The sequence below is a fragment of the Microcaecilia unicolor genome, chromosome 11, assembly GCF_901765095.1.
Source record: "Microcaecilia unicolor chromosome 11, aMicUni1.1, whole genome shotgun sequence".
NCBI lineage: Eukaryota > Metazoa > Chordata > Amphibia > Gymnophiona > Siphonopidae > Microcaecilia > Microcaecilia unicolor.
This window is the reverse complement of record NC_044041.1, coordinates 96,534,515-96,559,335: the sequence shown is the minus strand read 5'-3', so window position 1 is coordinate 96,559,335 and position 24,821 is coordinate 96,534,515. Positions and strand designations below refer to the sequence as shown.

The following is a 24,821-nucleotide window of genomic DNA, read 5'->3' as shown; positions in this document are numbered from 1 at the left end:
AAACCTTGGAGAGAGAGTTATTAAGGATTGTGACAGGAAAAGTGTCTGTATAACAAAATGGAGTGCAAGAACAGTTCTGAATGACAGTGAGCAGTGGGGCTAGAAAAATATTAACAAGAGTTGGTGACAATATATAGCCTAAGGAACTCTACAGAGAAGAGGAAGAGAATCTGTGGATTCATTGTGAAAAGAGAGATGGTAAGAATGATTGGAAAGATAACTATTAAACCAGGAAAAGACAATATCAGGCTTATTTTCGAAAGAGAAGGGTGCCCATCTTTCGACACAAATCGGAAGATGGGCATCCTTCTCCCAGGGTCGCCCAAATCGGCATAATCCAAAGCCGATTTTGGACGTCCTCAACTGCTTTCCGTTGCAGGGGCGACCAAAGTTCATGGAGGCGTGTCAGAAGCATAGTGAAGGTGGGACTGGGGCATGCTTAACACATGGGCGTCCTCGAAAATAATGGATAAAAGAAGGGCATCCCTGATGAGCACTTGGACGACTTTACTTCGTCCATTTTTTCTTACGACCAAGCCTCAAAAAGGTGCCCGAACTGACCAGATGACATAAGTACATAAGTAATGCCACACTGGGAAAAGACCAAGGGTCCATCGAGTCCAGCATCCTATCCATGACAGCGGCCAATCCAGGCCAAGGGCACCTGGCCAGCTTCCCAAACGTATGAACATTCTATACATGTTATTCCTGGAATTGTGTATTTTTCCCAAGTCCATTTAGTAGCGGTTTATGGACTTGTCCTTTAGGAAACCGTCTAACCCCTTTGTAAACTCTGCCAAGCTAATCGCCTTCACCACGTTGGGTGAAGAAAACATTTTCTCCAATTTGTTTTAAATTTACTATACTGTAGTTTCATTGCATGCCCCCTAGTCCTAGTATTTTTGGAAAGCGTGAACAGACGCTTCACATCCACCTGTTCCACTCCACTCATTATTTTATATACCTCTATCATGTCTCCCCTCAGCCGTCTCTTCTCCAAGCTGAAAAGCCCTAGCCTCCTTAGTCTTTCTTCATAGGGAAGTCGTCCCATCCCCGCTATCATTTTAGTCGCCCTTTGCTGCACCTTTTCCAGTTCTACTATATCTTTCTTGAGATGCGGCGACCAGAATTGAACACAATACTCAAGGTGCGGTCGCACCATGGAGCGATATAATGGCATAATAACATCCTCACACCTGTTTTCCATACCTTTCCTAATAATACCCAACATTCTATTCGCTTTCTGAGCCGCAGTAGCACACTGAGCAGAAGGTTTCAGTGTATTATCGATGACGACACCCAGATCCCTTTCTTGGTCCGTAACTCCCAATGTGGAACCTTGCATGACATAGCTATAATTCGGGTTCTTTTTTCCCACATGCATCATCTTGCACTTGCTCACATTAAACGCCATCTGCCATTTAGCCGCCCAGTCTCCCAGTCTCATAAGGTCCTTCTGTAATTTGTCACAATCCTCTTGCGAGTTAACGACTTTGAATAACTTTGTGCCATCAGCAAATTTAATTACCTCGCTAGTTACTCCCATCTGTAAATCATTTATAAATATATTAAAAAGCAGCGGTCCTAGCACAGACCCCTGAGGAATCCCACTAACTACCCTTCTCCATTGTGAATGCTGCCCATTTAACCCCACTCTCAGTTTCCTATCCTTCAACCAGTTTTTAATCCACAATAGGACATTTCCTCCTATCCCATGACCCTCCAATTTCCTCTGTAGCCTTTCATGAGTTACCTTGTCAAACGCCTTTTGAAAATCCAGATACACAATATCAACCGGCTCCCCTTTGTCCACATATTTGTTTACTCCTTCAAAGAATTGAAGTAAATTGGTCAGGCACCGGAGGGAATCAGGGATGACCTCCCCTTACTCCCCCAGTGGTCACTAACTCCCTCCCACCCTAAAAAAAAAAAACTTTTTAAATATCTTTTGCCAGCCTCAAATGTCATACCCAGCTCCATCACAGCAGTATGCAGGTCCCTGGAGCAGTTTTAGTGGGTGCAGTGCACTTCAGGCAGGCGGACCCAGGCCCCCCCCCCAAACCTGTTAACATTTGTGGTGGTAAATGTGAGCCCTCCAAAACCCACCACAAACCCACTGTACCCACATGTAGGTGCCCCCCTTCACCCCTTAGGGCTATGGTAGTGTTGTACAGTTGTGGGGAGTGTTTTTTTTTTGGGGGGGGGCGGGGTTGGGGGGCTCAGCACACAAGGTAAGGGAGCTATGCACCTGGGAGCAATTTATGTAGTCCACTGCAGTGCCCTCTAGGGTGCCCTGGCATGTCAGGGGAACCAGTGCACTACGAATGCTGGCTCCTCCCACAACCAAATGGCTTGGATTTGGTCGTTTCTGAGATGGTCATCCTCGGTTTCCATTATCCCCGAAAATCGGGGATGACCATCTCTAAGGACGACCTAAATTTCAAGATTTGGGCGTCCCCGACCGTATTATCAAAACGAAAGATGGACGCCCATCTTGTTTTCATAATATGGGTTTCCCCGCCCCTTCGCTGAGACATCCTGCGAGGACGTCCTCAGGAAAACTTGGGCGCCCCTTTCGATTATGCCTCTCTAGGTGATATACCAATGGATTGCAGTCACTGAAGGAAGAGAGTGTGATAAGGTCAAAAGCTGAGAAAACATCTAAGGAAACTAATTACTGAGTGATGTTGATCTAACGAAGTACGAATAAGATCACACAAAGACAGTAGAAGGGTTTTTGTACTATGATTTGGTCTAAAGCCTGCTTGAAATGAATGAAGAATATTGCTAGATTCAATGTTGAATAAGTTGGTTGTGGACCACTTTCTCAAGTATCTCTGTAAAGAAAGGTAAATTAGAAATGGAGTGGAAACTTGATGGGATGGAAGAGTCAAGATGCAGTTTCTTGAGTAATGGACGGACAGCTGCATATTTCCATAAAGGTGGGTCAGTACCTAAAATGAGAGATGAAGAAATTAAAGGGAGAAGAAGGGGGATAATTACCAGGCCAAGACATTTGACTAGTCCTGCTGGCCATGGGTCTGCTAGGGAAGAAGATTTTAAGGAACCAAGAATACGTGCGAGAGAAAGGAGGCTGCAACTCAGAGTAGTGAGGAAGGCAATATTGGTGTCTGTGGAGCTGATAAAGAACAAAGCAGTTGGACTGTTTTCCAACAGCTGAACAATAGTAATATATATCAACAGACAAGGGAGTACAAAGACTGCAATGGCAATTCAGAAAGTTTGTCTTCTTTGATGGACAGTGATATTTTCTAGATCTCTCAGAGGGGCATAATCGAAAGGGACGCCCAAGTTTTGCTGAGGACGTCCTCGCAAAACATCCTGGTGGAAGGGAGGGGAAACCCGTATTATCCATCTTTCGTTTCAGTAATACAGTCGGGGACGCCCAAATCTTGGCATTTAGGTCGTCCCTAGACTTGGTCGTTTCTGATTTTCGGCGATAATGGAAACCAAGGACGCCCATCTCAGAAATGACCAAATGCAAGACCTTTGGTCATGGGAGGAGCCAGCATTCGTAGTGCACTGGTCCCCCTCACATGCCAGGACACCAACCGGGCACCCTAGGGGGCACTGCAGTGGACTTCACAAATTGCTCCCAGGTACATAGCTCCCTTACCTTGTGTGCTGAGCCCCCCCCCCCCCCAAACCCACTACCCACAACTGTACACCACTACCATAGCCCTTACGGGTGAAGGGGGGCACCTAGATGTGGGTACAGTGGGTTTCTGGTGGGTTTTGGAGAGCTTACATTTACCACCACAAATGTAACAGGTGGGGGGGGAGGGGGGGGGAATGGGCCTGGGTCCGCCTGCCTGAAGTGCACTGCACCCACTAAAACTGCTCCAGGTACCTGCATACTGCTGTGATGGACCTGAAGCTGGCACGACATATTTTTAAAGATGTTTTTTGAGGGTGGGAGGGGGTTAGTGACCACTGGGGGAGTAAGGGGAGGTCATCTGGTCAGTTTGGATACCTTTTTGTGCCTTGGTCATAAGAAAAACAGGACCAGGTAAAGTCATCCAAATGCTCGTGAGGGACGCCCTTTTTTTTCCATTATGGGTTGAAGACGCCCATGTGTTAGGCACGCCCAAGTCCCGCCTTCGCTACACCTCCAACACGATCCCGTGACGGAAAGCAGTTGGGAATGTCCAAAATTGGCTTTCAATTATGCCGATTTGGGCAACCCTGTGAGAAGGACACCCATCTTCCGATTTGTGTCGAAACATGGGCGTCCTTCTCTTTTGAAAATGAGCCTGTCAGTAGCTCATATCACCAGGATTCAGAATGCTGAAGTAGATTTAAGCAGAGACTCCTAGATACAGGGAAGTGGGAATTATCTGAGTTAAGCTTCACTCATTCTAAATCAGTGGGCGGCATCCCCTCATGGCCCAGATGGAGACATGGTCCAATGAAATGTTTTTTTCAATTGTCGGGAAGAGCAGGATTCAGAAGGTCTGAACACTTTAGTTCATCTCTGCCTGCAAACTGACCTCCTCTTTCACCCTCAGCCAATTCTGGGTCAGGTTTTTCAAAGGATTGCAGCTCATCTAAGTCAAGTGAACCTAGTGGTTCTGAACTGGCTCAGAAGACTGAGGTATGCAGATCTGATTAAACTCTAAGTAGGTCCTTCCCCATGAGAAGGTACTTCTAAATTCAGAAGCCAGTAGTAATTGAAGATCCTGCTCCCTTTGGTCTTACAGCTTGGCTGCTGCTGTAGTGCCAAAAATACCCAAAAGAATATTAAGGGGAGGTAAACTAAGAGTTCACACTAAAGAAAAATCCGCCCTATAAAAATACAGGATGAACATATTCTACATATTTATTTATTTGTTGCATTTGTATCCCACATTTTCCCACCTATTTGCAGGCTCAATGTGGCTTACAATGTTCCGTTATGGCATTCGCCATACCAGAGTAAAAGATATAGTTAGTGTTACATAAAGAATAGTATGACATAGTAGAAATTTAGCAGACAGGCAAATAAAGCGCTAGACAGAGTGTAAGGTATCGAGGTGATGTGTTACATTTGTACTTGTTAATCGTTGTGGTATGCTTTGTTGAAGAGATAGGTCTTCAGAGATTTACAAAAGTTGATTAGGTCAAAAATTGTTTTTAAGTTATGTGGTAATGCATTCCACAACTGCTTGTCCATGTAGGAGAAGCTGGACGCATGTGTTAGTCAGTATTTTAGTCCTTTGCAGTTGGGGAAGTATAGATTAAGGAATGTGCGGGCTGATCTTTTAGCATTCCTGGGTGGCAAGTCAACAAGGTCTAACATGTAGGCCGGGGCGTCTCCGTGAATGATTTTATGAACTAGAGTGCAAATCTTCAACTATATATAGTATGTGAGAAAAAGGAGGGGCTTCAGTAAGGATTCACCCAAGTCCAAGAACCACTAGCAACAGATGCTCAGTATTTCAAATGATAAAACAATCTGTTTTCCAGTTTGCTTAAGTTGTTATATCAATACTCATAACATATTGCTAGTTTAAATTTAAAAAAAAAACTTTGAAAAGTTTAAACTGTTAGAAAAAGCTGAATGATGAACCTGGAGACAGACTGATCCTATATATAATAAAAAGCACCTCCAACGTTCTGAAGCTGGCAGCGTGGACAAAAACATTGAAGCATTCGTGCTTCTGTATCCATCTGCTAACATGATGACGTCTCCCACTTCCAGCAGCGTCAGCAGCAAAAGTGCCCAATCAAACCATACTAGTCCAAGCAAACTCCAACACAGTAAAAAAAAAAAAAAAACACCCCACCAAAGGCTCAAAAACTTCTTCAAACAAGGAAAGGAAAGGGCCATCAACAATGCCGGTAACCACGGATTAACCCACACACACGCGAGACAACCCCCCCCCCCCCCACGCGTAAAATCCATCGCACATCCAAAGTCGCCAGAGGACCACATCAACTGGCCACAACCACCCTCACCCACCCTCCTCCCCAAAACGCACCCGCAAACCTACCTCTCTTCTCCGACCTCGGAACACCGCCCTCCACCTCCTCCCTCCCTCTCTTCAACAACTTGGGAACACTGCCCTCCACCACCTCCTCGAACGACTACCACCCGAGTCCCCATTAAAAACCACCAAAATCTCCCCCTGCCCCATCCCGTCAAGAAAAGCCTCTGCACCTAGAGGACAACACCCCTTTCCACAACAATTCAAACGTCGTCCTATATCCGTTCATCGCTACATCACTTCAAGATCCGCTCCCACCAAAACCAACAAGAACTGAAAAAACATTGCAGGCTCTGCCCTTCTGTCTCTACCTCTGCTTTGATCACGCCCTTGCTGAAAAACAACATCAGAGAGAAAAGGGCAGATGAAGCACACTTAGCTGCACTGATGCTGCAAACCGTAGCTCCCCTCCACCACACACGCAAACCCCACTCCAAACACACTACCACACACTATCAGTTAAACACCACCCTCAACTCCACCCACCACTTCATCCAAATTTGCAAGCAAGGGACATTCCCTGAACCCCCCCCCCCCCCCAACTGAAAAAAAAAACCCTAATAAAAAAAAAACACTCCAGCAACACACTACGGACAAAACCCACACAAAATATCAAACAACCACAATGACACATCCACCAACAAACACCCCGTGCGCCCAACACTCTCACCTACAGACACTCACACTATCACACACAAACAATAACAATGTGACAGACATGATCTTACACTCACTCACTCACAGACACACAACCACCACACCCCTCAACACCAAAACCAAACAAAAAAACACTCACACTCACTCTCTCTCTGTATATATATCACCCCTACAACAATAAACACCCTAACCCCCCCCCCCCCAAAAAAAAAATTTCCTGCAACTTAGCCAGCAAAAAACATCCACAAACCCCCCTCCTCACCCTCTTTAAAAAAAAAAAAAGCACATTACACAAAAAAGTCAAATATTCATTACCAACACGACACAAATATAATAAAAAACACTTTCAAAGCATTCACTGCAGAAAACAAATACCTTGCTAGCGCCCGTTTCATTCGTCTCAGAAACGGGCTTTTTTACTAGTTGTTGATAAAGAGTGAAAAAAGCAATATTTACATATAAAGTGGTTTAATAATTGGAAATATATTAAGGAGAGCCTCTAGACGGGTCTGGTGGGATTAAAGGAAACAAAATGGCAGGTAAGGCTTAATTTCTCCTTCCTCTGCATTACTAGAGTAGTCCAGAACCTGTAGGATGTATCAAAACAGTTCCCAAGATAGGTGGGACTCCTAAATAAATTCAATCCCAAACACAGTATTATAGCCACGTTTATACCTATGTTTTGTGAACGTAAGAAGGAATGACTTATTACCGGTTGCAACTGTGAATTGGAACATCACTTTCAATTTTGCTCATGAGGTCGAAACGCTTCTGGTAGAAAGTTTTCAAACCTTAGAGGAGGTTCCTTCCTTTGAAATTAAATGCAAATTTCTTCGAAACATTACCTCAGCTATCAGGCAATAATAGTTTTAGAAGCTGGTTCACTTTACCTGAATTCCAACACCAGATACACTGCTAATTTGCTAGATAATCTAATTACACCTGTAGCAGAGATTTTTTTGCAAATGAGGGAAAAAGTCTCAACTACTACGGCTATTTTTACACATTAGTGTTCATTGTATAGCACGTAGAAAAAGTCATCACTGACTCAAAAAACCCTCCATTATTTGTTTTTTTCTTTTTTTGTTTCAATTTTTAATTACAATGTCCTTAATATTCAATCATGTGAGTGTCTTAAGACTTATTTGAAATCTATTTTATTGACGATCATAGTAATACAGCCAATACGAAGACACATATACATTATCATCATAAACCCATAACATTCTTTAACTAGTTCCACAACGTCAATACCTTTTACTTTTCTCCCCCCCTCTCCGAGTATTCACAATTCCCTTCCTCTTGCCCCATTGAAAATGACACTCATATATAATTAATACATATACATCAACACTTCCATATGAGGCCTGCCTCACCCATACAAATTGCCACCTTATACAAATCGTTAACTTGGAGTACTCTTCCCCCCTCCCATTCCTTATAGGTCTCCCCCACAGAATGATCTTATACCCCGTCCCCCCCTTCCCCAATCCCCAGACTACAACGTGAGAGTATTCATCAGTAAACTACGAGCTCTGCTAGACAGGGCCTGCACATATGGTTCCCATATCTCCCAGAATCGTTGCCTACTTGTAGGACCCCGACTCGCTCTATATGCCTCCATCATCACCAGTGAGTGAAACATATTCCTCCACAGCCAGTAAGATGGCCCTGTTTCCAAAGTCCAATATTGCAATATACATTGTTTCCCAATGATTAAAGCCTTATATATTAATAGACGCTCCCCTTGCCGAGTAGCTAGCCCACTCTCATCCAGTCCCAGCACCATATTCTTGGGTGGCAGACTTATCTTCTTTTTTAACAATAGTTCACAATATTCCATGATTTTACCCCAAAACTGCCTAATTACAGGGCATTCCCATAGCATGTGAAATATAGACGCTCTCTGAAAATTGCATTTACTACAGTTTGGCTCCTGAATTCTTCCAGCATAATAGGCCTGCACCGGGGAAAAATATGCTCTCAATATGATTCTAAATTGTATCTCTCGATGTCGAACACTGGTTACTTTATGTGTTATCTCCTTCAGGTATTTAACTATGTCCCCACTTCTTATCTCCACACGCATGTCAGTAGACCATTTCTGAGCCACTACCTCATAACTTCGGGGTGGAGCAATCATTCTTAGCTGTTTATAAAGTATTGATACCGAAGTCTGTTCCCTACCTTGTGGTAGAAATAAGTTCACCAATAAATCATAGATTCCTCTATAACACTTACTTCTAATTAATTGCATAATGTAGCTATGTAGCTGATGATACTCATACCATGTCACATTCTTTGCGCCCACCATACCCTCCAGAGCCTCTCTTGCTATAACCTTCCCCGAGTCCTGCATAACATCCGCCACCAGGATCACCCCCTCCTGTGCCCAATTAGCAACCCTCTTTTGCATGTTCCCCGGGCCAAAATCTGCATTCCCCACTAATGGCAGCTGGTCGGTACAATGTGGATTCTTATTCAATTGCTTTAATATGTGTTGCCACATACTACGCATCGGATGCAATAAAATATGTTGCCTCCAACTCTTAGGCAGGTTTTTACCCTTAAGATGTAACAAATAATATGGATGGTAGGGACTGAATATTTCATACTCAGTCTTCCAATCCGTATACTCTTCCGTTTCCAATATCCAATCTGCTAAGTGTCTTGTCAAACAGGCCCAATTATATTGTTTTATATCAGGCTTCCCTAATCCTCCCTCCTCCCCTCTTCCATACATAAATTCCAGTTTAAGTTTTGCCTTCTTCCCACCCCAACAAAACCTGGACAACATTCCATTAAGTTTCTTAAGATCTGTAGTCTGTATCAGGATCGGCAACTGTCTTAGCACATAAAGCCATCTAGGGAAAAGTACCATTGCGAAGAGACCTACTCTCCCACTCACCGTCAAGGGCAATCCCTCCCATCTAGCCAATTGATATCTCGTATGCTGAAGGAGCTCATCTACATTTCGTCTATATAAACTACTCAAGTCCCTAGTTAACACAATGCCGAGATATCTAAACTCCCTTGCCGACCATCTCAATGGAAACTCACCCTTCCACTGCTCCCTTACTTTATCAGTCATAGGCAATCCCTCAGATTTTTGCATATTCAATTTAAACCCCGAGAATGTACCGTATTCTGCAAATACCTCCATCAGTACTGGTAACGACCTCTCTGGTCTATCCAGATGAACCAGGAGATCATCCGCAAAGGCTGAGATTTTAAATTCTCTGGTTCCCAATTTTATCCCTTCAATCTCGGGGTTCCCCAGTATGTCACGCACTAAAGGGTCCAATGTTAAGGCAAAGAGCAGCGGAGACAAAGGGCACCCCTGCCTAGTACCCCGATTTACCGGGAAGCTTTCAGAGAACGATCCATTAACCAGCACTCTGGCCGCTGGGTTTTTGTATAATATAGATATTGCTTGTGTAAAGTACCCCTCAAACCCATATGCCCGCAGCGTTGCAAAAAGAAATTCCCACTCAACCCTATCGAACGCCTTCTGGGCGTCGAAACTGATCAATAGCGAGTCTCCTCCTTCCCTTCGCACTCGATCCATCGTAGCTAATATCATCCTAATATTCTTCACACTCTGCCTCCCTTGAATAAACCCAACTTGAGGAGAGGCCACTATCCCAGGCAACACCCCAGCCAATCTCACTGCTAATATCTTAGCCAGCAGCTTTGCCTCGAAGCTGATGAGTGATATCAGCCTATAAGAATCTGGTATAGTCGGATGCTTCTCAGGATTCAAGCAGACCATTATATCTGCCAATCTCAAAGATGGCGGAAGTTCCCCCAAAGCCACCGAATCATTAAATGCATTGACTAATGTGTCACCAATGTCCTGTACTAAGATTTTATATAGTTCAGCCCGGAATCCATCCGGACCCGCTGCTTTATGCAGTGCACTATCTCTGATTCCTCTATGGACCTCTTCTATTTCTATCGGCTTGTTGAGCTCCTGCCGCTGATGTTCTGATATCTTAGGTAGTGCAACATTCTCAAGATACATATCTGGATCTAAATCATCTGAGTCATTCTTGGCATACAACCTGGCATAATAATCTTGGAACACCGCCTGTATCCCTGCATCCGTATGTGCCAAACCCCCTGATGACTCCCGCACTGCCAGTACTCTTCTCTGGCCTCTCGCTCTTCTCACTAATCCCGCCATCATTTTCCCTGGTTTATTGCCATACTGAAATAATCGGTATCTATAATGTTCAGCTGATTTACTTGCTCGTTGGTGCAATAACTCATTAAGTGAGACTTGTGCGGCCAACAGTTGCTCCCTAGCATGACTTGTGGAATGTTGTCCATAAGACCTCCTGAGGCGTACTAGTAGTTCCCCCATTCTAATGATCGCTTGATCTCTCCGTTTCTTCTTCCTGGCACTATACGCTAATATCTCTCCCCGCAAGACAGCCTTTCCTGCTTCCCAATATAATATCGGGGTATGTACATGTGGTGTGTTATGCATAGTATATTCTTTCCATTTCTCTCTAATATATGTCCTGAATTCTTGATCATAATATAAGTCCATGGGAAAGGCCCATCTAAATTGTCTACTTTGTACAGTCTGATCCCTCATTTTTATATATATAGCCGCATGATCTGATATGATCGTAGGATCAATATCTGCCTCGATAATACCAGAGAAACTCTCTTTTTAAGACTTAAAAAAGCTATTCAACATATCAAAAAAACATAGAACTGATTCACTTATCTTGCCAAATATTGCCAAATATTTTTTTCTCAATGCTGTGCCAATTTCCTCTTAGTAATGCGCTAGATCCAATTTCTGCTAGGTAATGCACTTGCTTGCTTCCAAGAAAGATTCCACTAAGAGGAGTTACTTCTTTCTATGGAGGAGGTTTGCCATCTGGTGTGACAGCAAGGCCCTAGATCCTCGCTCTTGTCCTACACAGACCCTGCTTGAATACCTTCTGCACTTGTCTGAGTCTGGTCTCAAGACCAACTCTGTAAGGGTTCACCTTAGTGCAATCAGTGCATACCATTACCGTGTGGAAGGTAAGCCGATCTCGGGACAGCCTTTAGTTGTTCGCTTCATGAGAGGTTTGCTTTTGTCAAAGCCCCCTGTCAAGCCTCCTACAGTGTCATGGGATCTCAATGTCGTTCTCACCCAGCTGATGAAACCTCCTTTTGAGCCACTGAATTCCTGCCATCTGAAGTACTTGACCTGGAAGGTCATTTTCTTGGTGGCAGTTACTTCAGCTCGTAGAGTCAGTGAGCTTCAGGCCCTGGTAGCCCAGGCCCCTTACACCAAATTTCATCATAACAGAGTAGTCCTCCGCACTCACCCTAAGTTCTTGCCAAAGGTCGTGTCGGAGTTCCATCTGAACCAGTCAATTGTCTTGCCAACATTCTTTCCCCGTCCTCATTCCTGCCCTGCTGAACGTCAGCTGCACACATTGGACTGCAAGAGAGCATTGGCCTTCTATCTGGAGCGGACACAGCCCAACAGACAGTCCGCCCAATTGTTTGTTTCTTTTGATCCCAATAGGAGGGGAGTGGCTGTGGGGAAACGCACCATATCCAATTAGCTAGCAGATTGCATTTCCTTCACTTACGCCCAGGCGGGGCTGGCTCTTGAGGGTCATGTCACGGCTCATAATGTTAGAGCTATGGCTGCGTCGGTAGCCCACTTGAAGTCAGCCTCTATTGAAGAAATTTGCAAAGCTGCGACGTGGTCATCTGTCCACACATTCACATCTCATTACTGCCTGCAGCAGGATACCCGACGCGACAGTCGGTTCGGGCAGTCAGTTCTTCAGAACCTGTTTGGGCTTTAGGATCCAACTCCACCCCCCGAGGGCCCTGTTTGTTCTGTTCCAGGCTCCACTCTCAGTTAGTTGGTAAATTTTTTAGGTCAATCTCAGTTATGTCCTCGCCGTTGCGAGGCCCAATTGACCATGGTTATTGTTTTGAGTGAGCCTGGGGGCTAGGGATACCCCATCAGTGAGAACAAGCAGCCTGCTTGTCCTCGGAGAAAGCGAATGCTACATACCTGTAGAAGGTGTTCTCCGAGGACAGCAGGCTGATTGTTCTCACAAACCCGCCCACCTCCCCTTTGGAGTTGTGTCTTCCCTTGTCTTTGTCTTGCTACATATGAGACTGGCCGGCTCGAGCCGGTTTCGGGCGGGAAGACGGCCGCGCATGCGCGGTGCGCGGTGCGCGCGAGGACTAGCAAAGGACTTTGCTAGTGAAGATTCCGATTGGAGGTGCTGCCGTGGACGTCACCCATCAGTGAGAACAATCAGCCTGCTGTCCTCGGAGAATACCTTCTACAGGTATGTAGCATTCGCTCCATAAGAAAACTGTGGTGGAATGAGAGAAACACACAGATACATGACTCGCTGGAGCACCCAACCTAACAAGAAACTATATAGCACATCCTGACACTTATTAATCTACTAATTCCTCAAATCTTCTAAGAGTGCTGTGCCCGGGACCTACTGGATCCAGCATGTGCAAGCATCAGAACATAAGAATATCCATACTAGGTCAGAACAATGGTCCATCTAGCCCAGTATCCTGTTTCCAACAGTGACCAACCAGGTCACAAGCACCTGGCAGAAACCCAAATGGTGGCAACATTCCATGCTACCAATCCCAGGGCAAGCAGTAGCATCCCCATGTCTATTTCATTCCGTTCTCCAACTGAATCAGAAGCTACTTCATTAATCAGTCCAGGAGCCGCATAGTCCTCCCATCACTACCTACTGGAGACAGAAAAGTACTGAGCATCTAAGGCTGAATGGTGCTTTTATGGGGTGAAGCACAAAGACTTTTTTTCTGTCTCTGTCTGCTGGTCAACAGGTACAAACTGCATGTTCTAGACTGGTCTGCTGACAATGCTAAGAAGTGATGGTACTTTCTGCTTATATTTTAAAAGGTAACCCAATCTCTTAAGGTTTGACAGCGTATTCTATGAGGGGTATGGCTACCTCATAGGCGGAAATGCATGCAGTATCATCAAAAGATATTTGTAGAATCCCTCCATACCTTTGATACACATTACAGAACTGATATGGCTGCTAGAGCTGATTCAGCTTTTTGGGGCCAAGTGTTAAGGGCAAGGGTTGCTGGATCCCACCTATCTTGAGTACTACTTTACTACATCCCACAGGTTCTGGACTGGTCTGGTGAGGATAAGGAACAAGAAATTAGGTCTTACCTGCTAATTTTCTTTCTATGAATCCCATCAGACAAGTCCGGCATCTCTCCCTTTCCTTTATCAGCTTAAGATAATTTTCTGTGTTTTCTATTTTCTTGCTGTTGCTGTTTAAAAATAAATTCTTGAATCCCAACTGATTGAAAAAATATTTTCATCTTCTAAGGAAGGAGTAGTTCATATGAGTTATTAAATGGCTCATCCTTGCCATTGTTTTGCTATCAAAATACCATGCAACTTAGGCTGCAGGGTGCCCTTAGAGGGCAAGGATCAGTCTTTTTGTTCACTGCCTCCATCTGCTGGTCGACAGTCATAATCCACAGGTGCTAGACTGGACTGGTCTGGTGGGACTCAATGAAAGAAAATTAGCAGGTATGACCTAATTTCTCCACTGCCTGTATTGTTAATACAGGTTCACTGTACCTGAAGTTAGTTATATTTTATTAATTACTAGTAAAACAGGCCCGTTTCTGACACAAATGAAACGGGCACTAGCAAGGTTGTCCTCGGAGTGTGTATGTTTGAGAGTGTGTGTGAAACTGACTGTGTGAGAGAGAGAGTGAATGTACGAGTGTGTGTGTGTGTGTGAGAGAGAGAGAGAGTGAGACTGGGTGCGAGTGTGTCTGTGAGAGTGTGTGTGTGAGAATGAGAGAGTCCAGGGTCGTCCCCTCCCTCCTTCCGAGTTCCAGGGTCATCCCCTCCCTCCCTCTGAGTTCCAGGGTCGTCCCCCTACCTCCCTCCGAGTTGCAGAGTCACCCCCCCTTCCCTCCAAGTTGCAGGGTCGCCCCCCTCCCTCCATCCGAATTGCAGGGTCGCCCCCTCCCTCCATCCGAATTGCAGGGTCGCCCCCCTCCCTCCATCTGAATTGCAGGGTCGCCCCCCCCTTCCTCCCTCTGAGTTCCAGGGTCGCCCTCCCTCCCTCCGAGTTCCAGGGTCTCGTCCCTCCCTCCCTCCGAGTTCCAGGGTCGCCCGCCCCTCCCCGCTCCCTCCCTCCGAGTTTCAGGGTCCCACTCCCTCCAAGTTCTAGGGTCGTCGTCCCTCCCTTCCTCCTTCCCTCCCAGTTCCAGCCGCACTCGCTCCAAGTTTTAAAAATAATCTTCACAGGAAAGCAGCGTTTAAAGACGTGCAGCCTCGGTCCTTCTCTCTGTGTTAGCTCTGGTCCCGCCCTCACTGCGGAAAAAGGAAATGAGGGCGGGACCACAGCTAACAGAGAGAGAAGGGCCGAGCCTGCGACCTGGGGGGGGGGGGCGTGGTGTTGCGGCGAGAGTGGGGCCTCATGTGATTGGTCAGTGCTGGGGCTGACGTTCCCGGAACTACGTGACATTCAGTAGCCTTACAGCAGAGCAGCGCACGAATGCCTCAGCCAGACAGCCACGCAGTCAGCTTCAGAACGTTGGAGGTGCGTTTTATTAGATAGGATATCAAATGATTGTCTAAAGCACGCATGACACTTTATTCAATTAAAAATATTTTCCATGGCCACAAAATGGGAAAAAGCTCTTTCTGACTAAGGCCTTCAGTGTGTTATACAATGGTTTACATGTGAGAATAATGCTAAAGCAGAGGATGACCACAAGTACTATATGAATAATTTGCAAACTGACAAAAACAACCTATTTGTGTTAACATTCTTGTCATGCACAACAAAGGTCAAAGAGCAAATAAACTGAACAAATACTGAATCGGTTAGTACAGAACATACAGGTATAATACTTTTTGTTTTAACCAAAAACTCACTTGTACAGGTGTGCTCCTTTCTCCCGGTGGGATCATCTCTGGAGATAATACCTGAGGAGGATCAATCCCTTTACTGACCTTCTGTTGAATGAGGTACATGGCTAAAGCAAACTGCTCTTTGTTCAGCTTTCCCATCTGTTTTGTGTCTGCCAAAGCCCTGGTGGAAAACGGTGAGAGTTTATTGGCTACTGATACTGCAAATCAGAATCAGACAATACATCCGCTACCTACAATATAGCACTATAGTAATCACAATACACAAGGTAGTATAAATACAAGCAATCACAAGGTGGCATAAATGCAAAATGTACAGAAACCTTTTTTCAGAAAACTTAAAATATGTATTCAAAAAATTGACAACCAAAACATCCAGAGACCCAAGAGCAGTGCGTTACTATGTATAAAAAAAACACAAAAAAGAAAAAAAAAATCACATTGTCCAACCCAATATCAACCTCCCTGGTCCCCAACAACCCCCCCTCCAACAGGGACTAACCCAAGTTTTCCAAATTGAATTATAGGAATAAGAAAAACTATTAGCAAACTGGGAACTGAATTAAGACCTATCAAACCTCACCCCCCCCCCCCCCCCCCCCCCCACCAAATGATTTATTGTACTTTTAAAATAAACTTTATTTGGGAAAATACTTTTTTAATTGCATTTATACACTTAAAGTTGCTGAACACAGATCTCTATATGACCATATAAAACGGCAAATCTTGCTATCTTGCAATTTATTGCTGCTTGATCCTAACACTCAAATTACAAATTCTGTTCAACAAATTAAACAACACACTTAGCTGAATATTCCACCTTGCAAAATACATTTTGAATTCACTATCTAAAATCTGATTTTCTTTTTTTTTTTTTTAAATGATCACACCGAGTACATAACTTTCATTTTAGACAAAAGATAAGTTTCATTTTCTTTTCCAGACCTGTCCAGAATGCATGGGTTATGCCCATCAGCCAGCATATGGAGACAGACTCAAGAGCTGTGAGCTCCACCTACAAGAGGTATCATACTGCTACAGTTTACCAATATTCTCTGTCTCCAGCAGATGGTGACGAGCATTCTGTACAGCTCTTGACCCCAGTAGGAAAACTGATCACCCAGTTGAGCTTAGGTAGACAAAAAAGAAGCCAGTGCATCTGTACCTCACAGGAAACCTAGAGGATTCCTTATAGTGCCAGCTAGCCAGTTGATTAGATCCCCCCCTTCTTTCTTAAAAAGAAGAAACTATTTTTGATTAATTACATATGTGTCAGATTGGGTGGGGGCCACCTGACTCTGGCTCCACCAAAACATTTCTCTCATACGTTTGCTCCCTACCCATGGTCTGGCATCTCACTCTCCCTCACCCGTCTGGAATCTTTCACCTTCCCTTGCAGCCCTCCAAACGTGCCTTTAGCCGGCAGCACTAGCGCTGAAGATGCTGTCTCCAGCCCACCTGGCGGTTTCTCTCTGCTATGTCATTCTACCAAGGGGATGGCAGCGTCTTGGCAGAGTCACAGTCAATACCCCCAGAGAAGATTTGTAGTCACTAACTGATCTTCCTTGCATTCCTTTACCAAATTTTGCAGATTAGATGTATAAGCAGCAAAAGCAGCTGCCTTAGAAGCCAAGGGTTTGGTGGCTGGAGAGTTGCCTTACCACCAAGATAAGGTAAAATTATGTATCATACCTGATAATTTTCTTTCCATTAATCATAGCTGATCAATCCATAGACTGGTGGGTTGTGTCCATCTACCAGCAGGTGGAGATAGAGAGCAATCCTTTTGCCTCCCTATATGTGGTCATGTGCTGCCGGAAACTCCTCAGTATGTCGATATCCAAGCTCCAACCGCAGGACTCAGCACTTAGAGAATTACACCCACAAAGGGACACTCTGCCCAGCTCACCACCGCCGAAACGGGGGAGGAGAATTAACCCAGCTCATCCCCACACAAGTGGGGGAGGGGAATCCGTCCAGCTCATCCCCGCGGAGCGGGGGAGGGACACCACCCCGCCGATGCGGGGGGATCTGGCTTATCCTGCAACCGCGGGAGGAGCTGACTGACCCTAACACCGCCGAAGCGGGAGGGGTACAAAGCTGCCCTACAGCCGCACGAAGCGGGAGGGAGCGCCGGCAGAATTTGTGTCTCAATCCAGCCCCGTAAACGGAGGGGAGAGGAATGCAGCAGCTCACTGTAACACAAACTCGTCTCAACTCTTGAAGAATCCAATTGAAAAAACTTGAACACGAAGTCCTCCTGAACAGGAACTGAAGACTAAACTTGAACCTGAAATGCAACCCGAATATAAACAGTACAGATATCTGGGAGGGGCTATGGATTGATCAGCTATGATTAATGGAAAGAAAATTATCAGGTATACATAATTTTACCTTCCATATCATCATGCTGATCAATCCATAGACTGGTGGGATGTACCGAAGCAGTACTCACCCAGGGCGGGACATTGAAATCCCTGACCGCAACACTTAAGCTCCAAACCGGGCCTCCGCCCGAGCAGCCACAGTCAAGCGGTAATGCCTGGAGAAGGTATGGGCCGATGCCCAAGTTGCCGCCTTGCATATCTCTTCCAAGGAGACGGACCCAGCCTCTGCCATCGAGGCCGCCTGAGCTCTAGTGGAGTGAGCCTTCAGCTGAATAGGCAGCACCTTCCCCGCAGCCACATAAGCCGCTGCAATGGCTTCCTTGACCCATCTTGCCACTGTAGGCTTAGCAGCCTGCAGACCCTTACGAGGACCTGCAAACAGGACAAACAGATGATCCGATTTCCGGAAATCATTGGTCACTTCCAAGTATCTGATGATGACTCGTCTCACATCCAGATATTTGAGAGCAGAGTATTCCTCTGGGTAGTCCTCCCTACGAAAGGAAGGGAGACAGAGCTGCTGATTCACATGGAAGCGAGAAACAATCTTGGGTAGGAAGGAAGGCACTGTGCGAATAGTCACTCCTGCCTCAGTGAACTGCAGAATAGGCTCTCGACATGAGAGTGCCTGGAGCTCGGAAACTCTTCTGGCTGAAGTGATAGCCACCAAAAAGACTGCTTTCAACGTCAGGTCTTTCAGAGATGCCCTCGACAAGGGTTCAAAAGGCGGCTTCTGCAAGGCTCTTAGCACCAGGTTGAGATTCCACGCAGGCACCACTGAGTGCAGAGGAGGGCACAGGTGATTAACTCCCTTGAGAAAACGTACCACATCTGGCTGCGAAGCCATGGAAGCACCCTTCAGGCGGCCCCTGAAGCAAGCCAGAGCCGCTACCTGGACTTTAAGGGAACTGAGCGACAGGCCTTTCTCCAGACCTTCTTGCAGGAACGCCAGCACTGAAGAAATTGGAGCAGTGAAGGGAGAAAGAGAGCCTGCTTCACACCACGATGCAAAGGTACGCCAAACCCCGGCGTAAGCAGTAGAAGTAGAGCGCTTCCTCGCTCTCAGCATAGTGGCGATGACCTTGTCTGAGAAGCCCTTCTTCCTCAGACGCTGCCGCTCAATAGCCAGGCCGTAAGACCAAAGGGGGAGGGATCCTCCATCACCACGGGACCCTTATGTAACAGGCCCTGCTCCACTGGCAGCCGCAGAGGGTCGTCCACTGAGAGCCTGATCAAGTCTGCATACCAGGGACGTCTGGGCCAGTCCGGACCCACCAGGATTATCCGGCCCGGATGCTTTGCCACCCGGTCTAGTACCCTGCCCAACATGGGCCAGGGCGGGAACACATAGAGAAGCTCCTGTGTCGGCCACTGTTGGAGAAGAGCATCTACTCCCAGAGATCGAGGGTCCCGTCCTCTGCTGAAAAAGCGCGGCACTTGGCAATTGGCCGATGACGCCATCAGATCTAGGCTTGGCTGGCCCCAGCGCTTCGTGATGTCCAAGAACGCCTGAGCCGATAACTGCCACTCTCCAGGATCCAAGGTATGGCGACTGAGAAAGTCCGCCTTCACACTCATGACTCCGGCAATGTGGGCCGCTGACAGCTGTTCCAGGTTCGATTCCGCCCACTGGCATAGATTCATGGCTTCCTTGGCTAGAGGGGCGCTCTTGGTACCTCCCTGGCGGTTGACATAGGCCACAGCCGTGGCATTGTCCAACAGGACCCGTACTGGCTTCAACGCCAGTACCGGGAGGAACTCCAAAAGCGCCAACCGAATGGCTCTGAGTTCCAGGAGGTTGATAGACCACTTTGCCTCTGCAGGAGACCAGAGCCCCTGCGCTGTCCTTCCCAAGCAGTGGGCTCCCCAGCCCATCAAAGAGGCGTCCGTCATGACGACAATCCACTCCGGGGTCACAAGAGGCATCCCTGCAGACAACCTGTCTGTCTTCAGCCACCAGCTCAGCGCCTTGCGCACTGCTGGGTCCAAGGGAAGGCGCACAGCATAATCCTCCGACACTGGAGTCCAGCGCTGCAGCAGAGAGTGTTGTAGTGGTCTCATATGAGCCCTGGCCCAGGGCACTACTTCCATCATGGCCGTCATAGAGCCCAACAGCTGCACTTAGTCCCAAGCCCGAAGCGGAGAGGCTACTAGGAACTGGTCCACCTGAGCCTGAAGTTTGACAATCCGATTGTCCGGCAGGAACACTCTGCCCACTTGGGTGTCGAATCGAACTCCCAGATACTCCAGGGACTGAGTTGGGCACAGCTGGCTTTTCTCCCAGTTGATGATCCACCCCAGGGAGCTCAAAAGAGCAATCACCTGGTCCACAGCTTTGCCGCACTCTGCATAAGAGGGGGCTCGGATCAACCAGTCGTCCAGATAAGGATGGACTTGTACTCCTTCCTTTCGCAGGAAGGCCGCGATGACCACCATTACTTTGGAGAAGGTCCGCGGAGCAGTAGCCAACCCGAACGGGAGGGCTCTGAACTGGAAGTGTCGGCCCAGGACTGCAAAACGCAGAAAGTGTTGATGAGGAGGCCAGATGGGAATATGCAAGTACGCTTCTTTGATGTCCAAGGATGCTAGGAACTCCCCTGCCTTCACTGCCGCTATAAAGCGAATGCTACATACCTGTAGAAGGTATTCTCCGAGGACAGCAGGCTGATTGTTCTCACTGATGGGTGACGTCCACGGCAGCCCCTCCAATCGGAAACTTCTCTAGCAAAGTCCTTTGCTAGTCCTCGCGCGCCCGCGCGGCCGTCTTCCCGCCCGAAACCGGCTCGAGCCGGCCAGTCCAGTATGTAGCAAGACAATACACTTCAAGGGAAGACACAACTCCAAAGGGGAGGCAGGCGGGTTTGTGAGAACAATCAGCCTCCTGTCCTCGGAGAATACCTTCTACAGGTATGTAGCATTCGCTTTCTCCGAGGACAAGCAGGCTGCTTGTTCTCACTGATGGGGTATCCCTAGCCCCCAGGCTCACTCAAAACAACAACCATGGTCAATTGGGCCTCGCAACGGCGAGGACATAACTGAGATTGACCTAAAAAATTTACCAACTAACTGAGAGTGCAGCCTGGAACAGAACAAACAGGGCCCTCGGGGGGGGTGGAGTTGGATCCTAAAGCCCAAACAGGTTCTGAAGAACTGACTGCCCGAACCGACTGTCGCGTCGGGTATCCTGCTGCAGGCAGTAATGAGATGTGAATGTGTGGACAGATGACCACGTCGCAGCTTTGCAAATTTCTTCAATGGAGGCTGACTTCAAGTGGGCTACCGACGCAGCCATGGCTCTAACATTATGAGCCGTGACATGACCCTCAAGAGCCAGCCCCGCCTGGGCGTAAGTGAAGGAAATGCAATCTGCTAGCCAATTAGATATGGTGCGTTTCCCTACAGCCGCTCCCCTCCTATTGGGATCAAAAGAAACAAACAATTGGGCGGACTGTCTGTGGGGCTGTGTCCGCTCCAGGTAGAAGGCCAATGCTCTCTTGCAGTCCAATGTGTGCAGCTGACGTTCAGCAGGGCAGGAATGAGGACGGGGAAAGAATGTTGGCAAGACAATTGACTGGTTCAGATGGAACTCCGACATGACCTTCAGCAAGAACTTAGGGTGAGTGCGGAGGACTACTCTGTTATGATGAAATTTGGTGTAAGGGGCCTGGGCTACCAGGGCCTGAAGCTCACTGACTCTACGAGCTGAAGTAACTGCCACCAAGAAAATGACCTTCCAGGTCAAGTACTTCAGATGGCAGGAATTCAGTGGCTCAAAAGGAGGTTTCATCAGCTGGGTGAGAACGACATTGAGATCCCATGACACTGTAGGAGGCTTGACAGGGGGCTTTGACAAAAGCAAACCTCTCATGAAGCGAACAACTAAAGGCTGTCCTGAGATCGGCTTACCTTCCACATGGTAATGGTATGCACTGATTGCGCTAAGGTGAACTCTTACAGAGTTGGTCTTGAGACCAGACTCAGACAAGTGCAGAAGGTATTCAAGCAGGGTCTGTGTAGGACAAGAGCGAGGAGCTAGGGCCTTGCTGTCAATCCAGACGGCAAACCTCCTCCACAGAAAGAAGTAACTCCTCTTAGTGGAATCTTTCCTGGAAGCAAGCAAGACGCGGGAGACACCCTCTGACAGACCCAAAGAGGCAAAGTCTACGCTCTCAACATCCAGGCCGTGAGAGCCAGGGACCGGAGGCTGGGATGCAGAAGAGCCCCTTCGTCCTGCGTGATGAGGGTCGGAAAACACTCCAATCTCCACGGTTCTTCGGAGGATAACTCCAGAAGAAGAGGGAACCAGATCTGACGCGGCCAAAAAGGAGCAATCAGAATCATGGTGCCTCGGTCTTGTTTGAGTTTCAACAAAGTCTTCCCCACCAGAGGAATGGGAGGATAAGCATACAGCAGGCCCTCCCCCCAATCCAGGAGGAAGGCATCCGATGCCAGTCTGCCGGGGGCCTGAAGCCTGGAACAGAACTGAGGGACTTTGTGATTCACTCGAGATGCGAAGAGATCTACCAAGGGGGCGCCCCACGCTTGGAAGATCTGGCGCACCACTCGGGAGTTGAGCGACCACTCGTGAGGTTGCATAATCCTGCTCAACCTGTCGGCCAGACTGTTGTTTACGCCTGCCAGATATGTGGCTTGGAGGCCCATGCCGTGACGGCGAGCCCAGAGCCACATGCTGACGGCTTCCTGACACAGGGGGCGAGATCCGGTGCACCCCTGCTTGTTGACATAGTACATGGCAACCTGGTTGTCTGTCTGAATTTGGATAATTTGGTGGGACAGCCGATCTCTGAAAGCCTTCAGAGCGTTCCAGATCGCTCGCAACTCCAGGAGATTGATCTGTAGATCGCGTTCCTGGAGGGACCAGCTTCCTTGGGTGTGAAGCCCATCGACATGAGCTCCCCATCCCAGGAGAGACGCATCCGTGGTCAGCACTTTTTGTGGCTGAGGAATTTGGAAAAAACGTCCCAGAGTCAAATTGGGCCAAATCGTCCACCAATACAGGGATTCGAGAAAACTCGTGGACAGGTGGATTACGTCCTCTAGATCCCCAGCAGCCTGGAACCACTGGGAAGCTAGGGTCCATTGAGCAGATCTCATGTGAAGGCGGGCCATGGGAGTCACATGAACTGTGGAGGCCATGTGGCCCAGCAATCTCAACATCTGCCGAGCTGTGATCTGCTGGGACGCTCGCACCCGCGAGACGAGGGACAGCAAGTTGTTGGCTCTCGTCTCTGGGAGATAGGCGCGAGCCGTCCGAGAATCCAGCAGAGCTCCTATGAATTCGAGTCTCTGCACTGGGAGAAGATGGGACTTTGGGTAATTTATGACAAACCCCAGTAGCTCCAGGAGGCGAATAGTCATCTGCATGGACTGCAGGGCTCCTGCCTCGGATGTGTTCTTCACCAGCCAATCGTCGAGATATGGGAACACGTGCACCCCCAGCCTGCGAAGTGCCGCTGCTACTACAGCCAGGCACTTTGTGAACACCCTGGGCGCAGAGGCGAGCCCAAAGGGCAGCACACAGTACTGGAAGTGACGTGTGCCCAGTTGAAATCGCAGATACTGTCTGTGAGCTGGCAGTATCGGGATGTGTGTGTAGGCATCCTTCAAGTCCAGAGAGCATAGCCAATCGTTTTGCTGAATCATGGGGAGAAGGGTGCCCAGGGAAAGCATCCTGAACTTTTCTTTTACGAGATATTTGTTCAGGGCCCTTAGGTCTAGGATGGGACGCATCCCCCCTGTTTTCTTTTCCACAAGGAAGTACCTGGAATAGAATCCCAGCCCTTCTTGCCCGGATGGCACGGGCTCGACCGCATTGGCGCTGAGAAGGGCGGAGAGTTCCTCTGCAAGTACCTGCTTGTGCTGGAAGCTGTAAGACTGAGCTCCCGGTGGACAATTTGGAGGTTTTGAGGCCAAATTGAGGGTGTATCCTTGCCGGACTATTTGCAGAACCCACTGATCGGAGGTTATGAGAGGCCACCTTTGGTGAAAAGCTTTCAACCTCCCCCCGACCGGCAGGTCGCCCGGCACTGACACTTGGATGTCGGCTATGCTCTGCTGGAGCCAGTCAAAAGCTCGCCCCTTGCTTTTGCTGGGGAGCCGAGGGGCCTTGCTGAGGCGCACGCTGCTGACGAGAGCGAGCGCGCTGGGGCTTAGCCTGTGCCGCAGGCTGTCGAGAAGGAGGATTGTACCTACGCTTACCAGAAGAGTAGGGAACAGTCCTCCTTCCCCCAAAAAATCTTCTACCTGTAGAGGTAGAGGCTGAAGGCTGCCGGCGGGAGAACTTGTCGAATGCGGTGTCCCGCTGGTGGAGATGCTCTACCACCTGCTCGACCTTCTCTCCAAAAATATTGTCCGCACGGCAAGGCGAGTCCGCAATCCGCTGCTGGAGTCTATTCTCCAGGTCGGAGGCACGCAGCCATGAGAGCCTGCGCATCACCACACCTTGAGCAGCGGCCCTGGACGCAACATCAAAGGTGTCATACACCCCTCTGGCCAGGAATTTTCTGCACGCCTTCAGCTGCCTGACCACCTCCTGAAAAGGCTTGGCTTGCTCAGGGGGAAGAGCATCAACCAAGCCCGCCAACTGCCGCACATTGTTCCGCATGTGTATGCTCGTGTAGAGCTGGTAAGACTGGATTTTGGCCACGAGCATAGAAGAATGGTAGGCCTTCCTCCCAAAGGAGTCTAAGGTTCTAGAGTCTTTGCCCGGGGGCGCTGAAGCATGCTCCCTAGAACTCTTAGCCTTCTTTAGGGCCAAATCCACAACAGAGTCATGAGGCAACTGGGTGCGCATCAGCTCTGGGTCCCCATGGATCCGGTACTGGGACTCGA

The 24,821-nt window shown here is 47.8% G+C and overlaps 1 protein-coding gene across 4 annotated transcripts in view; it reads right to left on the bottom strand.

Annotated features, from left to right (window-relative positions):
* EPS15L1 (epidermal growth factor receptor pathway substrate 15 like 1) overlaps nucleotides 1–24,821 on the bottom strand; it is a 425,390-nt gene that overhangs the window by 242,496 nt on the left and 158,073 nt on the right. For all 4 annotated transcript variants that reach the window (XM_030218157.1, XM_030218156.1, XM_030218158.1 and 1 more), the window contains exon 11: nucleotides 15,589–15,745. In XM_030218157.1, coding sequence (XP_030074017.1) covers nucleotides 15,589–15,745 — 157 coding nt within the window. The remainder of the gene's footprint in view (nucleotides 1–15,588; nucleotides 15,746–24,821) is intronic.